Source organism: Pithys albifrons, chromosome 15 (genome assembly GCF_047495875.1).
Source record: "Pithys albifrons albifrons isolate INPA30051 chromosome 15, PitAlb_v1, whole genome shotgun sequence".
Lineage (NCBI taxonomy): Eukaryota > Metazoa > Chordata > Aves > Passeriformes > Thamnophilidae > Pithys > Pithys albifrons.
Window position 1 is genome coordinate 5,857,049 of NC_092472.1, and position 16,485 is coordinate 5,873,533.

Here is a 16,485-nt window from a genome sequence, read left to right on the forward strand (position 1 = left end):
AACATGACAAATGCTTTCATCACTCCCTTAACCTCTCAAGTGAACACTCTGACAAAGACAATATGTGTGGTGTATGCTTTCCTTTTGACACTTTATAAATTACTTTCTTGTAACTGGGTTTTACCACCAGCCCAATATCTTCAGGATGTCCTAATTTGAATGGCTGGTTCTACATTCTTCATATGTCACTCCTGGATAATGGGAATAACTCCTGGGCTTTGTGAAATGGCACAAAGCTCAGAGAGGACTGTGGGACAATTCTATTTCCATCCTGAATGCTGGAATTTACCGAAAGGGTTGTGCAATACCAGCAAAATACTCTGCATTTCATTCCCATCTGGCTGCTGAAGGAACAGGGAGAAGTGACAAACCTGCCTTTAAATACACTTTGTGTATCCCATGTAAAGGAAAGGTTAACTGAAGTGATTTTTTTCCTTTTCTCTGCTATGTAAAGCAGTGTAAGACTCAGCCATGGAAACATCTTAAAATGCTCTTTTTCATACACACTATCTGGCTTTTTTTTTTTCCTTTGTCCATTCCTTTAACCCCCTAAGCCCCCCAAATAATTTGATTTATTTACAACCTGGTGAATCTGATCCATGTCAAAATTTCTGCAGAAATCCTGCCAGGGTAAAGAAATTCAGGTACAGAACAGGATGTCTAAGATGGCAAAACAGATACAGAACCAAGTACATTCTGCACAAATAGATGTCCTATCACAGTGGAGCAGTGCAACATGCAGGAATTTTTCTGAGACATCAGTCAGGATGGTTTTCAAAGGAAGATTTAGGAAAACTCATAACTGTGGTACTGAGTGGCCCATAAAAGAAGAATCTGTCTAAATAGCCAAATTCCAATGGTATATTGTGATTGAAACAATCAATCCTTATGTATCTTAAAAAATAAAGTCAAACCCCAAAGTTACCTCCTAACAAGGCATTTGGCCATTATTTTGACAAACTATTAACTTCTTAAAACCTCAGTAATATCTTTATTTGACATCAATTATGTGGTGTGGCAAAAGGTTCCAAAGGTTATTTATGCACTATGAATTTATTTTAAAAGCTTTAAACATACTTCCTTTCCATTTCCTTCACTGGACTTTTACTTATGTGTTAGTGGAAAGGCAATAAGAATGCCTAATAATTTTTTTTTACTATTTATCATTTTCTATCTGTTATGAGATTTTATGTTTTTTCCTTCTCTCTGTAAATCACCCTCAATACAGATCTTTTCACGTCCCCCACAATTTCAGGCAGTTCTCTAAAAGCCCCGTGTTTAAATTTGAAGAAGGCAAGTTTTCAATGATCTATCCATATCAATTATCCAATTTCTTTTAGGATGGGGCAATCCATTTATAAATCCTGAAGACTCTGAGAACTTCAAAGTACTTTTCCAATATAATTTACATATTTGCCATCACTTCCTTTTCCCTTTTTTCTTGCCCCAGTCTTTCCTAGCACTGCTACACCGACAAACCTGAGGAGCAGAACCATTTGCTGCCAACTTGGATGACCTTTTCCTTTTAGCCAATGTAGCCCCAGTGATACAAACTCTGCTATGGTGAAGAGCAAGACATTTCCTTTGGGAAAATGCACAGAAGAAAAACATTGCCAGCACCTTTAATGCCTCTCCTTTTTTAAAATAAGGAGATGATTTAGCACCTTAAGTCATCCTACTGGAGGACAGCAAGGACTAGTTCATAGCTGATGGTCTGATACCTGCTCTTTGTGGAATGAATTGTGTGAGTTTTTGCTGAGAGTGAGGGAATTAATTTAATAAATGGCCTAACTAAAGCACATCCCTTTTACCTGAGGCTATGCAACTGCTTCTTTTTTTCTTTTCTCTTTTCCATCACTTCAAATTATGGTCACGGTGGATCCATCAAATTTATTCAGAGGATTAATTTCAGCTCTTTTCTGGGTTTGACATCCACTTATTCTTGCCTGTGTATGGCATGAAGCTTGTCAGGTAACTTCTCATTATTCAGTCCTTGAGCCAACACATTCTTCCAAACCCTGCTTTGTTGTGTTCATAACCAACTCTATTGTGCTCACATTTTTCAACAGAAGACCTCAAAAACTTCTGTCAAAACGGATCACTTGTGTCCTTACTTGAAATGATACATCATTCATCAATTATTAAGAGTCAATACATTGCTGTACATTCTCTCCTGTTTTATATATGAAAGTGTATAAAGCAATAACCAAGTTGCACAGCTTTGATTTGGATAACAGTAACCTAAATACCAAGGAGAAATACATTTCATAATCCACCACTTCAAAGTTAAGCACATGATTAAAATGTTCAACTTGCAGTGTATCATTTCCCATGTGCATAATCACTCAAACAGGGAGCTGCTGTATGATAACTGTCAAGTTCAATGAATCATGTGCTTCCCAACCTTTTCATTTATACACCAAACTAAGCTTGTTATTCTTCTGAGGCTTTACAGGAGAAATAGAGAGAGATGGTCAGGCCTCTAAAACTGGCTCTGTAGTTGTCAGTCAGCTCTTACTACTGTGTGAATTAATTGCAAATGGAAGCCTATTAATATGAAAATGGGATTTTCTTAGAAAAGAATTTCTATCCTGAAGAGTCAGATTATATGGGATCAACAAGAAAAAGAACAGAGAGAAAATTCAGTAGATCTCTATAGATTTTTATAGCATTATATATGAGAATTGTTTAACAGATGAAATAAAACACCTGCAGAATTGGTCTGGAAAGTATTAACAAGAAATATCACCAAGCCCCCATAATTTTGCCATTTATTAAGAGAAGAGAGAGAGTTTCTGCAGCAATCACTGCCATCAGTGTAGTGCTGAAGGCACTGAGAAAGGTACAAAACACACAGGTAGACACTTCAAAAACCTCTACAACAACATGAGTGGGATACGAGGGAGGGAAAACAGAAATAATTAAGAAAGACAAAATATCAGAAACATGTTAAAAAAAATTAAAATCTCAAAAAGCCAGAGAAATAATTAGGAAATGGTGTGGTCACTACTAATATATTAATAATGGGAAATAAGCATAACATTTAGAGTTTCTATCCTTTTCCTTACAAAACTAAGGATGTGTAGAATATGGGAAATACCAGCACACAGAATGGAAGTAGCTAATGATTCAGATCTAAACCCCCAGGATTTAGCCACACAGACCAATATAGAGATCTCCTAATCAAAATGATTTGCTGTTTTTTATCTAAAGGCAGAATGTGATGGGAATGTTCAAATTCAAACACCACTGAGTTATTTTGCTTATGTGGATTCACCAACTACCACAATTTTTTCCATATATTTTTTAAATATATAGCAGTACATCAAAAAGTCATTAATTCCCTCTGTTTGGACCATCTATGAGGTGCATATCCAACACTTAAAGGTAACAGTGTCCATCAATGCTGAACCAATTTCTGGCTTCCACTGCTCTTACCACACTGAACATGACTTGAACAATTTATTTTCCCTCAGTAATCACCATAAGGAATAATAATATTCCTTGTTCATTAGGAACACAAATTGTGAAGCACACTGAGCATCCTTTTGCCTGCTGAACTCCCGTTTGCTGACACAATTTGACAGAGACAACCCAGCCTTACCTATGAAATAGGCCAGCAGGATGGCAAGCAGCACTGCAGCAGCAATGGCAGACAGAGCAGCACATTTCCAGCTGCAGTACTTGGAGGGTTTTTTCAGCTTGAAGGCGTTCCTGGAGAAGGTGTTTCTGGGTAAGAGCCTGGGAGGAGGAGTGTAAACCGTCCCTGAGGTGAGCGGGTACCCGGGCGAGGAGCTGCTGAACAGCGGGGTGGTGCCAGAGGAGGTCTTGAACAAGAAATGCCTGGAAAACACAAAATGGAACAGCTGAAATGGCAAATCACAGACTCTCTAGGTAATCCCAGACTATTCTGAGCTGGAAGGGACCCACCAGGATCATCGAGTCCAACCCTTAAGTCAATGGCCCACACGGGGGATTGAACCCATGGCCTTGGCATCATTACAGCCAAGTTTTAACAAAGGACATCCTATTCCAGGTGCCACAACCTGCTAAATTTAACTAAAAAGGATTTTGTACGAAGAAATAGAGTGATGAAAGTTCTCATAGACTTTTTGCTACCAGAGCTTGACAACTGGCACTAAAACACAGTGTCAGGGTATCTTACTTAATCCTTTCTGTAATTAGATGCAACTTAACCACATAAAAGTCAAAACATGCATGACCAATGAAGAAACTGTGAGTTCCCTGAGGAATCCCCCACCCAACAGATATTCTGAGAAAACAATATTACAGTCTTGGCACAAACCACCTGCAAAAACCACTAAGAACATACAGAGCAAACCCCATAGCCCTGTAAGAAAAGATCTTGTGAGAATTAGAATTAACCATGATTGCTTTTATAAGGCTACACAGATTTCATTTGAACAACTAAGAAAATGCCCAAAAGCACAAAACTCAGCAGAAAAAAGAAAAAAAAAAAGACGACTCCAACTGCATATAGATTTGTTAAGAAAAAATAAAGGACAAAATATATTCCCTAACAAAATCGCAGAAAATCCCATCAACACATTCCAGACAGAGGAAATAGATAAAGAAAACTGTAAGACTGGTTTCTTTAGATTAACCTCTCACAGCCAGGAAGAAGTGACTACAAGTGTGTTCCCAGTAAGCAATAAAAGAGAAGCACAGAATAAAGGCAGTGGTCTTCAAGAAGGCCACTTAGTTTAAGACCAAAGAGCTCTGAAGGTTGATGCCCTTCCCTCTCCCCTCACAGCTCTGAAGAACAAGTGCTTCTTGGAATCAGCCAGAACAAAGACACTCCGTAAAGTCCAAAATCAAAATCGCAGCCTGAAATAACCCAAGTCTTACTTACTGCAAATGGGAAATATGTTTAACATTTTGCTTCAGATACAACCCAGCATGTCGCTCTCAAACCACCTGTTAGAGCTTGAAAATCCATGTCAGTCACTGTTTATTACGGCAACAATTTGGAAGTTTGAAGCTGTCCTAGTTCAGCTGGAGGGACCAGCTAACCCTGTGTGGTGGTGATCAAACCTGTGTATTCCACCCCCTCTATTCATTCCCCAAGGACAATGGGCCATTAGCAGCAGCTGCCCAGGGAGCCATTATCACTTCACACCCAGCCTGAGGGGGGCGGAGCTGCTAATGGGCCATCAACAGCTCAACAACCCCTGGCTCCCAGAGTTAATCACCCATTGTGTGAGTCCCCGCCCAGGGGGAGGGACTGAGTGCTCCCTGAGGGTACATAAGTGGTGGGTAAGAAGACCTCAGGACCTTCTCGTCGGATCCAGAGCAGCAGCAGGACCTCAACAGCAGGAGATCACCGCTCTCGCCCAGACCACAGCCCTCGCCTGCACCAACAGGTTTTTCTTTTCCTTTTGCTCTGGACTTGGGGGAGCCACAGGGGTCTCAGCACAAGGGCAAACAAACCCCCTTGGGTTTGTGCCCCAGGACACTGGGTTATACTGCTGGGGTATTGTGAGTTGAAAGCAATTTACCTTGTGTATCAGTGTTGTTATTGTAATATTATTATTAAATTTTAGGTCTGACTTATAATCTCTCTCGTGGTGAGTTCATTTCCCCTGCTGGTTCACCTTCAAACCAGCACAGAAGCCGAAATGTGTTTCCCAAGAATATTTTCCAGCCCACCATCGTGCATGTGACTACTGGCAAGCATAGATTAGTGTACACTGTTGCTGTCGAAGTCTGTATAAAAGACTCCAAGCCAAGTTTTGTAGGAGATAAGATAATGGGCAGGCACTTTAATGAGCAACCCCGCTCATCCAGGAATACATCGACGCGCGCGCCAGCAAGCTCTAAGTTCTATAGCTTTTATAATATAACCTATCCAATCACTACTGTCCACATGTCCAGTTCCACCTCTGTCCCCTCCCAGTTCCCACCCCTGTTGAATTGGGGCTGGGGTCGTTGGGACCCTCTGTCTTCATCCACCTCCTCTTCTTCAGCACACAAAGGTCTCTTGGACGCTCTCCAGGGCTTCGGGTCACGCTGCTCCATGTTTATGTTCTCTTCTGATATGCTTTAATCAGGTACCTTGAGGAAGAGACTAAACAGCTGGCAGATCTCAGCTGCCTGTTCTGGAGCAGGGGTAGAGATAGAAGGACTTTGTGCTACAAGCTGCTAAATATTAATTCACTAAAATCTACAGCATTACATCTACTGTGTCTCTAAAATCTACAAAATATGAAAATTGAAAAGTTAAAAAAACCCTTTCGGCATCAACACTTATTCTACAGAAGAGCAGGAATTATTTTAAAGGATATTAAAGATTTTTTTTTTTTTAAGGAAACCCAGAGTATAATAAATTGCACAGAACTTGCATACAGGTAGAAGACAGGAAAAGGAAGGCTGGCTGGGTTTCACAATTTTATGATTAAACATTCCCATATGAAGACAGCCTCTGAAAATATGGGTACTTTTTACTGAATTAATTTATAAGCTCCATTAATGAACATGAAAATCATTTAGTTTGACACTGCCTTTGGTAATACTGATTTTTAAACTCTAACTGGCTTTGTACATCCCTTACAACAGTGACCAAAATCTTGTTTGTTTCAGAAAATATTTCAGTCACCAAAGACAGTGGCAATATCCTCTGTTAGAACTTTTTCCTTGTGTTTTGAAGACTTCAGACACAGAAGTGTGCAATCAAACTCAGGCACAGGAATTCTAATAATTTAAAGAAAACAAAGAAGACAGTATTTCTGTTTCCTTTTTTTTTTTAACAAATAGAGCTGCACTTCTTTTTTCTTTTTTTTTCCTTATCCCCGAGGTTCATTAGATGTTAGAATTGCTTCTTTTCTGCACATTATACATGATCTATGAGAAAACACAGTAAAAGCAAATGCCAAAAGGGCTCCCCCCTCAAAATTACCCAGCCTTTTAAATTAAAAAACACACCTTCCAGTTACACAAGAGCAAGTAATATTGAAACTCTGATTTCTTGAACACTTCATTTTAAATGTTTCTGTTCTTTGCAACAGTTCAATTACAATAACTGTTGGGAAAATGATGTTATCATGCTGGTTATATTACACTGGATCTATCGACTCTTCTGCTCCTTCTGCCTGGATAAAACATGATTAGCACCTGATAGAGAAGCAGGTTTAGTCCTCTCTGCTTTGCTCTCTGGTGCTGGGAGCAAAAGGCCATTTCCATGACAGGACCTGGGGCTTGAAGTGATGTGGAGGATGAGGAAGGAGGGAAGGGCAGAAGAAAGAGAGACCTGGTGAGATAAAGGCAATCAGGAAGGCACATCTCTCATCCAGCTTAACTCTGCACCTGCCTCAGTCCAAGAGTCCCTTCTTGTCTGGAATCCTCATGGCACGAGTGACCCTCTCAGGGTGGGACCCAAGGGGCTACAAGAAACAGTTCTTCCCATTTTCCTGCCCAAAAGCAGGTCTTATGGAGTCAAACAGCAGTCCTTGGAACTGTCTTTATCTGCAATGTCAAGTTTTTTAAACCCAGGCATTTGATGTCCTCTATAGCTGAGAAGGCAGCTCCAGTACCATGGGAAATTTTAATATAAAGCATTGTTAAAGTAAACTCAGATATATAATGAAACTCTGCTCCCATTAAAATTGAATTAATGAATATCTAGATATGCTTTAATAGAACATGTCAATCATGAACTGTTTCATGTCAGAAGACAAAAAAAAGAAGTAGAACAAAAAATAGTTCCACCGTGATCCACTTTGAGATACATGAGGTATATAAAGAAAACCGAAACACTTATCCATACAAACATGATCTTTATGATATTATTGAAACTAATCATAGCTTGGTAGAAGCAAAAAAGGCTGACTGAAAAGGATGCGTGGAAAAGTGTCATTCTCAAAGCAAAGAAGAATAAATGTCATTGGATAAACCTTGAATATTTTCATACCCTTAAGTCCTACTCATGTATTTTGAAAGCTGAAAGCTCCCTGTCTCCATAGGAGGATTCCTGAAAAAGTGGCAACCATCAGAAGACAGAACAGCTTCTCAAAGTACACAAGTTCTGCCCTCAAAAGCTTAAAAAAGAGATTCAACTACAGATGTGTTAAATACCCACCAAGCCCCTCTGGTGCATTCTGAAGCTGGAGGTCAGATTAGCAGACACACCTTCATTCCAGCAAAGCACACCAGGGAGACTGAGAACATAATGGACAAAACACTTGGACCCCTGGAGTTCCGAATCTAGATGCAGCTACTAATGGAAATAAATTGACTTGTCTCAACTCTATCCCTAAAGCCAATGATCTATAGCCATATTTTTATGTGAGATTTGACATGCTCTGGTACAACCAATTGTCTGTGGGCTGAAGCTGCACAGGGAGAACATGAGCATTTATCAACATTAATTACAGGCTCACAGCAGTAAGGCTGGGAGCATCCTACAACATCTGCTTATGAAAAGAAATGATCTGATTTGTACCAGTTCACTTAATTTCAAATACATTCCACAGAAGAATTAAAAAACTGTATTCTCTGTCTTACCTGTTCGCCCATCAAACACAATTAAGAAAAACACATTTTTCTGCCTCACAATTAGCATTAGTAATTTGAATTAAACTGGGTCTAATTTTCTATTTGGAAAACATGGCAGTAAATTTGTTAAGTCCCAGCCCAGTCTCCCTAATTTCTGTGGATCACTAAGACAATCCCATACTGAAAAAAATACAAAATATGATTGTCAGCACTGAATGATTTGGCAATTTAGGTGTCCTTGGGAGCTGTGGAAGGAGCCTGGGTGCTGCTGACGGAACATCAGTGAACCTGCAGCTTGTTCTGTGCTCTCTGGGCTGCAGGATGAGCCCTTTGTTTGCAGCAGTGTGAGGGCACCTCCTCAGACACCAGGACAAAGGTGACATCTCGGAGAGTTGAGCTGCCAAGGGGACATTTGTCCACTGTTCTGCACAGTAATGGTAAATGGAAAAAGCTCTATTTTGCTTTTTCATTAATTCAGAGCTCTCTCTAGCATTTATTTTCCCACAGGTCAAAAGGACCTGTGGTGTTCAGGGAATAGTGGGCTGACAGAGACTGTATTAACTTCCATATTCTTTGAGAGAACAATCGGTTTTGCCCCCTCTTTTCTGGCCAGATTGTCATGACAGCACACTGCAAGGATGAGTGGAGGAAAAAAATGGGTTTGCAATGAAAAACTGTAATAGAAAGGAAGAACAAGACACTTTCTAACATAAATTGCTTCTTTTCCTCCTTGTACTATCCTAAAATTATTCTGCATTAAAAAAAAAGGATACATAGAGAACTGTAATGTTAAATTGTCTCTTTTTCATAGTTTTTATAGGGTTTTAATGGTAATTAATACATTGAAAAGCTACATGCCAAGAGAATAGTAACAGTTCAGTTTAATTGTTCTAGAACTTAAAAATATGTGGTAAAATCATATCTGTCTATAATTTTACAGGACATCTATTCTTAGCAGAAAAGAAACAATGGAATATAGAACATAACATGCTGGCTTTCATTGAGAGGAAAAAAACCCTTTCTTCAGGCTTCAAAGTCCTCCAAAAGGGTAGCCATGAGTCATTTTATGTCAGTGGAAGCCTCAAAGTGGCTGCCAAATTCAGACAGTCAAATTTTATGGCAGTTTTCAAACTTCCATACAAAAAGAAACTCGGATTGAAGAAAACTTCATAAGTGGTTATGCAAAAATGAACTCTGAGTGATAGACTGGTGCAAGTTTTGCTTACCTGTGCCTCAGTCTTTCTCCAAATGAGATTTAATTGCATGTTCTTGCAGAAAATAAGGGACTATCAGCCAGGTTTCTACAGCTGAGGGTTCTTTGATGTGGTAAAACTGCACAGAAGTTTCTACCCTTCTTACTGCCCAGAACACACAGACTTGGGTATCCCCCTAAAGCTCTAAAATTAGCAATAAAGGTTAAAACATGTTATTTTTATATGCCTAAATCATACAGTTATAAGGAATTGTCTCAATCACATCAAATCTACAGACTAAACTCAGTAAAACAGATTGGTCAGTGGAAAGCTACTTAAAATACACATTTACATAAACCACCTGGCCATTTTACACACATTGTGCACCCAAAGGGCTGTGCAAACAGAGCACAGTCCTCATGACAACACAGTTTCAGAGACTTCCACCCAGCTCCCAGCACAGCTCCAGTGGAAGTTCCTCAGCTCTTGGAAGGCTTATGATTCCCTAAAGGCTGGGTCCTTCCCCTCCCCAGGCAAAGCACTCCAGAAACTTTGCAGAGTGTAAAGCAGAGTGTCACAGGGTGCTGTGAGTACCAGGCTGGCTTGTCACTGCCACCCTCTAACAGAGACAGACAGTTGGACACACGAAGCACAGTGATTGAACAGTGTCTGACAGCAAGGCAGGGTGTGGGGCAAAAAAACAGGTGCCAACCTTTGGGCACCCTGATCTGTCACATTAATGAACAGAACCAAACAGGCAACGTTCACAAAGCCACACCTTACTGTACTACACTGGCAACACCAGCTCTTTCTGAGTACCTCTTTACAGGACAACCTGCTTATCTGGAAGCTGGAGATACTGTTGGATACACTTTTGTAACTTTCTAACCCCACTGCCATCTGACCCCCTGGAGTGTTCCCCAGGGGCTGTTCACCACTGCGTTCCAAGCCTGGCTCTGGTATGTCCCCATGGCACAGCCCTGTTGTGACACAGAGCTGTGGGAGAGGAGACAGAATGGTGGGAGGGTGGCAGAATGGAGAGGGGAAGGACTGCTGAGATGGGGTGTTAGCACCTCAAGGGGTGTTAGCACCTCAAGAATTGAGAGGTAGAACACCAACATGGAAAGGCATGAGAAGTCTAGAAGGGGAAAACCAGCCAGGCTAGAGGGATGCACTGGGGCCAATAGTTGGTGGCACACAGAGGCTCAGCAACCCTGGGGAGCCACAGTGGCCACCCCTCACCTTCCTGACCTGTGTGGTCAAAGGAGATTCTGGGTGCCCTGCAAGAGGTGGTGAGCACACTCAGCCTGTCTGCTTGAATTCTAGTCAGCTTTTGTGAGAGTTAGCCAGTAAAGAACTGCTTTGCACTTTAATTTCATGCATCTCTTTCTTGCACTGTTTTTTGTACCCCAGGAATGCAGCAGTGAAAATGCACAAAAACACACAAAACCAAAAATCAGTGTCTCTGCACATGCACTTATATGAAAGTGGAGCAGAATTAGTAATACAGATATAGGAACATTTAGGTATCTCTGCATCAGCTCAACTAGAGGAACTTTCCCTCTTCAAACAGAAAACCTTGTGCCCTTTTTTGCTGTAAAGTTCTGAGTAGTGTGTTGCATGGTGCCAAGTGATGAAATCCAGCAATGCCTACATTTGTTATTTCAGTAGTGAGGATAATGACACCAATGTTTTGCATTTCAATGGGTCCACTCAGTTTTAACTTTCTACATAAATTAATGAACATAATTTCAAAACGCTTCTATTATAAAAAGCATACATGTAAGCTCTCCACTATCTCTTAATTCAACTACTCACTTAACATGAAAAAAGCACTAACAGGGCTATTTCAAGCCTATAAATAATAGACTAGGAAGCAAAACTCAGAAGTCTAAGAGAATTTTATCAGTCTATATGTAAATTTAAAGAGAAACCAAAATTCATTTTTTTTTAATTAAAAAGTGCCATCCCAAAGTACCTGCCTCGTCCTGTGCAGTCACTCACACTGCTTGTTCACTCTGCACAACCCAGAACTTAAAAATGCAAACCAGCAAGATCGTGAAAACATGCAATTATCTGCAATCAGTAAAAACTTCTTTGAGCTTATGTGGATGTGAGTGGGAGTGTATCTAGATCGATTTTCTGAATCATCATTATGTATCCTGCTTTTGTAGTGTTTTCCTTCCCCCTTTTTTCTCCTCTGTCGGTGTCTGCATTTGTTATGAAAACGATACTCCAGTCGCCTGTAAAACAACCTTTCTACAGTGCTTTGGAATTCCTCCAAATACATGGCCCAAATGTGTTTCAAGTCCTTGGGGATGCTTTTGACTGTGCTTTCCTTGACTCTTTAAAATGCTTTTGATTTTTAGACAGGTCCAGAATCTATCTACACAGATCCCAATTATTTGCAAAGTCCCCATAACCTTCTTGAAACCTTCACATGCAGGAAGAGGAGAATGAAGGAGTCAGTGCTTGCCCCAGCCCTCGGTCTCAGGGGACCAGCCTGCTCTGGCTTATGTGCCTGTAGCTGCACAGTTTAAGTAAGAGGAAGCCACATAAGACAAAGTAAATTAGAGTGGGGAGTTACTTCACTGTTCCAAGTAGCTGTTTGTTATGCCCAATATATCCTAGAAATTCACATTAAAAAAAAAAGGAAAGAAATATTGTTTCACTGTTCTGTTCCAGAACATTTTGCCTCATGTACAAAGATATCAAAATATTGAGTCACTATTGAAAATAGGCAGACAATTGCAGAGAGCAGCTCTAGCTTGGAACTTTGACACATGCAGAAACTTCCAGTTTATGTATTCAGTTCAGAAGTTCTGCAGCTGATCTTGACACCTGAACATGGAACAGCAAGTGAGCATTAACAATGCTGCAGATATTTAATTTCTGCCTTAAGAAAAATTAATAACAAGCCCCCTCTCATTGGAGCATTAAATCCCTTTCCTCATGTCCTGGCTGTTTTTGGCACAACTGTCAGAGCCTGTGCACAGACACAATCATAGAATCAGTTGAGTTGGAAGAGAACTTTGAGATCATCAAGTTCAACCCTTGGTCCAACTCCAGTCCCTTTACCAGATCATGGCACTCAGTGCCACGTCCAGTCTCATCTTAAAAACCTCCAGGGTTGGAGAATCCACCACCTCCCTGGGCAGGCCATTCCAGTGCCTCAGCACTCTCTCTGCAAAGAATTTCTTCCTGATATCCAGCCTAAACCTCCCCTGGCAGAGCTTGAGCCCATCGTGCCCCCTTGTCCTACTGCTGAGTGCCTGGGAGAAGAGACCAACCCCCACCTGGCTACAACATTCTGTCAGGCAGTTCCAGACAGTGCTGAGGTCACCTCTGAGCCTCCTCTTCTCCAGGCTGAACACCCCCAGCTCCCTCAGCCTCTCCCCACAGCACTTGTGCTCCAGTCCCTTCTCCAGCCTCGTTGCTCTTCTCTGGCCCCGCTCCAGCCCCTCAATCTCTTTCCTCAACTGAGGGGCCCAGAACTGAACACAACACTCAAGGTGTGGCCTCCCCAAGGCAGAGTCCAGGGGAAGGGTCACTGCCCTGGGCCTGCTGGCCATGCTGGTTTTGATCCAGGCCAGGGTCCCATTGGCCTTCTTGGCCACCTGGGCACACTGTTGGCTCCTGTTGAGCTTCCTGTCCCTCAGTCCCCCCAGGTCCCTCTGCCTGGCTGCTCTCCAGCCACTCTGTGCCCAGCCTGGAGTGCTGCAGGGGGTTGGGGTGGCCAAAGGGCAGGACCTGCACTTGGCCTTGTTCAACTTCATCCCACTGGAATCAGCCCTTCATTCCTTCACTGGAAGGCTGCAGCTTCAAAACACTGGGTGCAGATGTTTCCCTGTTATGATGCCCCACAATTACCAGTGTGAGCACTGCACTGGTGCACACTGGGATACACCTCATGTTGCTGCTCCATCCATTACTCCCCCATTGCTGCCCTCAGGCTCACCCAGGGTGACTGCGTTGGAACTGAACTGGCAAAGAAACAAATATAGCTTGAACCCCAGAGAAAAGCAAATGTTTTGAAGAGCAACATGGGGGCTCTTTTAAGGGTCATGGGAGTTCTTTTCAGATTAATTTTCAGATTATTGCATCCTTAAACTGTCCTTTTCTTAAATTACCCCAGATTCGGACCTCTGCTTTTATACTACAGCCCACAGGATCTAAAGAAACCAATAATCACCAGAAGAGTAACCATCAACCTTTCCCCTGAAACACAGGAGAAACGTTAGGAGGTAACAGTCTTCCTTGAAGCCTAACAACACATCCTGGTGAGCAAGCTCAAAGAAATTATAGACATAGATGCAAAATTATCTTTACAAGGTTTGGAGTGAAAATATTTCAAATTATGAGACTAAAATATCAGACTGATTTCTATTTAATTTAATTCTTTTTCTTCCCCTCCTGGATTAAGTATTATTAATTATAATGGTACTAATTTGATATCAATATAAAGTACCAAAGCAGGTATTAGTACATCAGGCAATCTCAAACATCCATCCACGACAGCTCCCCTGTGCTCCTCCCTCACTGGTTGTTCCATTTCGACCAGTGCCTGTGTGAGGTTCCTGCTCCAGGACTCCTGCAGTGCCAAGAGCCACGTGAACCTCCCTTGCAAAGCAATTCTTTTCTTCCTGTGCCCTCAAAGCATTTCCAGCTTTAAAGCAGGTGCTGCCTCTCTGGCTGTCTGGCCATAACCAGACTCACACCGGGATGTTCAAAGGGAGTATTTCCATCCCACATCCCCTTGGAAAGTCATGATTAAAGCAGCAATAAAGGAACACCTCTTAACTGGGAGAGGCAGAAACCAGCACTTTGTTAGGAGGAGGAGGAGATGGTTCAAAACAGGCTGCAAGGAGGACAATAAAAGTTAAAGAGCATTAAACAGCAGCTCTGAGCCCAAAGGTAAAGCAGCTAAATACTGCAGAAATGAACCATAAAAACAGCCCCATAAAAATGCTACAGCCAGGCATTAGTGCAGCCTTACTTAGGGATATTTCAACCCTGCCATTACAGGCCCTTATTTCAAAGAAAACAGAACATTTCTGTAGCCAGCCAGGGCTCCTGTTGCAGCCATAAAGCAGCAGCAGACTGGGGAACGTGCAGTCCATATTTGCCTGCCTTGAACCAGAAACAAGCACATTGAAGTCAAGCCTCATCACTGCAAGTGTTCCAGGCCAGGCTGGGCTGGGATTGGGGCAACTTGGTCTCGTGGAAGGTGACCCTGTCCATGGTGATCCTTAAAGCTCCTTCCAATCCAAACCATTCTATGATTCTAAAGTACAATTAAGAACTCTGCATAGGCATTTTGCAAATTTGTAACACCACCAACAGCAATGAACTGCTGCAATACAGCTAAAGGTAATTATGTAAAAAACAGCACCACAAAGGGTACATGGAGATAGGGGTACAGTTGCCTGAAGAGGCAACATGAGCCCATGTGCAAGCAGCAAAATATTCCTTCACATTGCAAAGAAAATTAAAAAAAACAAGTCCTTAACAACCCCCAATCAATACTGAAACAAGATGGAGATTTGGAAAATGTGATGTCTCCAAACAGTCTGAATTTAGACCAAACTGCCTAAGGCAGCAAAGGAACAAAGGGAAGGTTAAAACATTCTTACCAGAACGAAAAAATAACAACATGCAGACACATGTTGTATTATTCAATGGTTTCAGCACTCGGTACTGTTAGATAAAGAGACATCTGGAGTCGAAATTGTGATCTGAGTTTTGTAGTGCTGACACAAAGCATTCCCTTCAGACAGCTCAGGTACCACTTTCTGTTTCATAATCAGTAACGTGACTACTTGCACATCATTTACAGCTGAGAGCAGAATCTATTGAAGGTAACTGAAAGGTGAAAACTAAAAGTTATGAAATTCTCCTGATAAAGCAGGTGCTGTCAGGGCTGGCTTTCCCTCCTGAGCACTCCACTACTGAGATTATTAAACAGACAACAAGATAAAAATTAAAAAGCAGTGTGCTGTGCAGAGGCAGAGTGAGAAGGGTCAGCGTTTAGCAGAAAGCTAAAGATATAAAGACTGAAGTAAAAAGGTATCAAAAAACAGCTGGTTTTTTGTTTTGTTTTTGGGGTTTTTTTTTGGTGGCTATTGGCATGAATGCAGATGAAATGTCACTTTTAAAACAAAAGAATCACGGGCTAATTCTCAAAGTCTCCCATGATTTTACAAGCATCCATTTCAGCAAAACTCACAGCAAACAGAAAAAAAAATCATCTTCTGAGTTAATATTCTTGTGATGAAACTTGTCATCAAGCCCTGTCAGGTGTGTCATTTCAGAAAAAGAAGAAAAATCGATCCTGAAGCAACTCTGGAATAGTCTTGGAACACAACAATTCTGCCAGGACATTCTCTAATGGCTTAATGCTTGCCTGTGACAAACCTATCTTCCAAAAGGCTCCAATTAACTGCAGGGTATCCTGCAACCTCCAAAAATAACAGTACTCACAAAGTAACCTTTGGTCATCAACATGTACATATAAATTCCCAGAGGCTTCATGATAAAAAACCAAAAAGGAAATAAAAACAAAACAAACCAAACAAAAAAAAAAAAAAGGAGGAGAACCAAAGTCAGTAATGGAGTTGACAGTCACCACTGGCAGGGAATAGGCACAAAATCAGACAGTAAAACAAACCAGCCAGGCAAATGCCCACTGCAGTGGCTCAGAGAATGACAGAATTATGACAAAGAATCCTTTTGTGAATATCCCCCAAAATTCTTTCCATGTAAAGTGATTAGTAAATTGGGA

At 41.3% G+C, this 16,485-nt stretch overlaps 1 protein-coding gene across 11 annotated transcripts in view; it reads right to left on the bottom strand.

The window, feature by feature from the left end:
• Nucleotides 1-16,485, bottom strand: part of TENM2 (teneurin transmembrane protein 2) — a 585,930-nt gene that overhangs the window by 165,872 nt on the left and 403,573 nt on the right. For all 11 annotated transcript variants that reach the window (XM_071570619.1, XM_071570615.1, XM_071570614.1 and 8 more), the window contains one exon: nucleotides 3,605-3,843. In XM_071570619.1, the coding sequence (XP_071426720.1) occupies nucleotides 3,605-3,843 (239 nt within the window). The remainder of the gene's footprint in view (nucleotides 1-3,604; nucleotides 3,844-16,485) is intronic.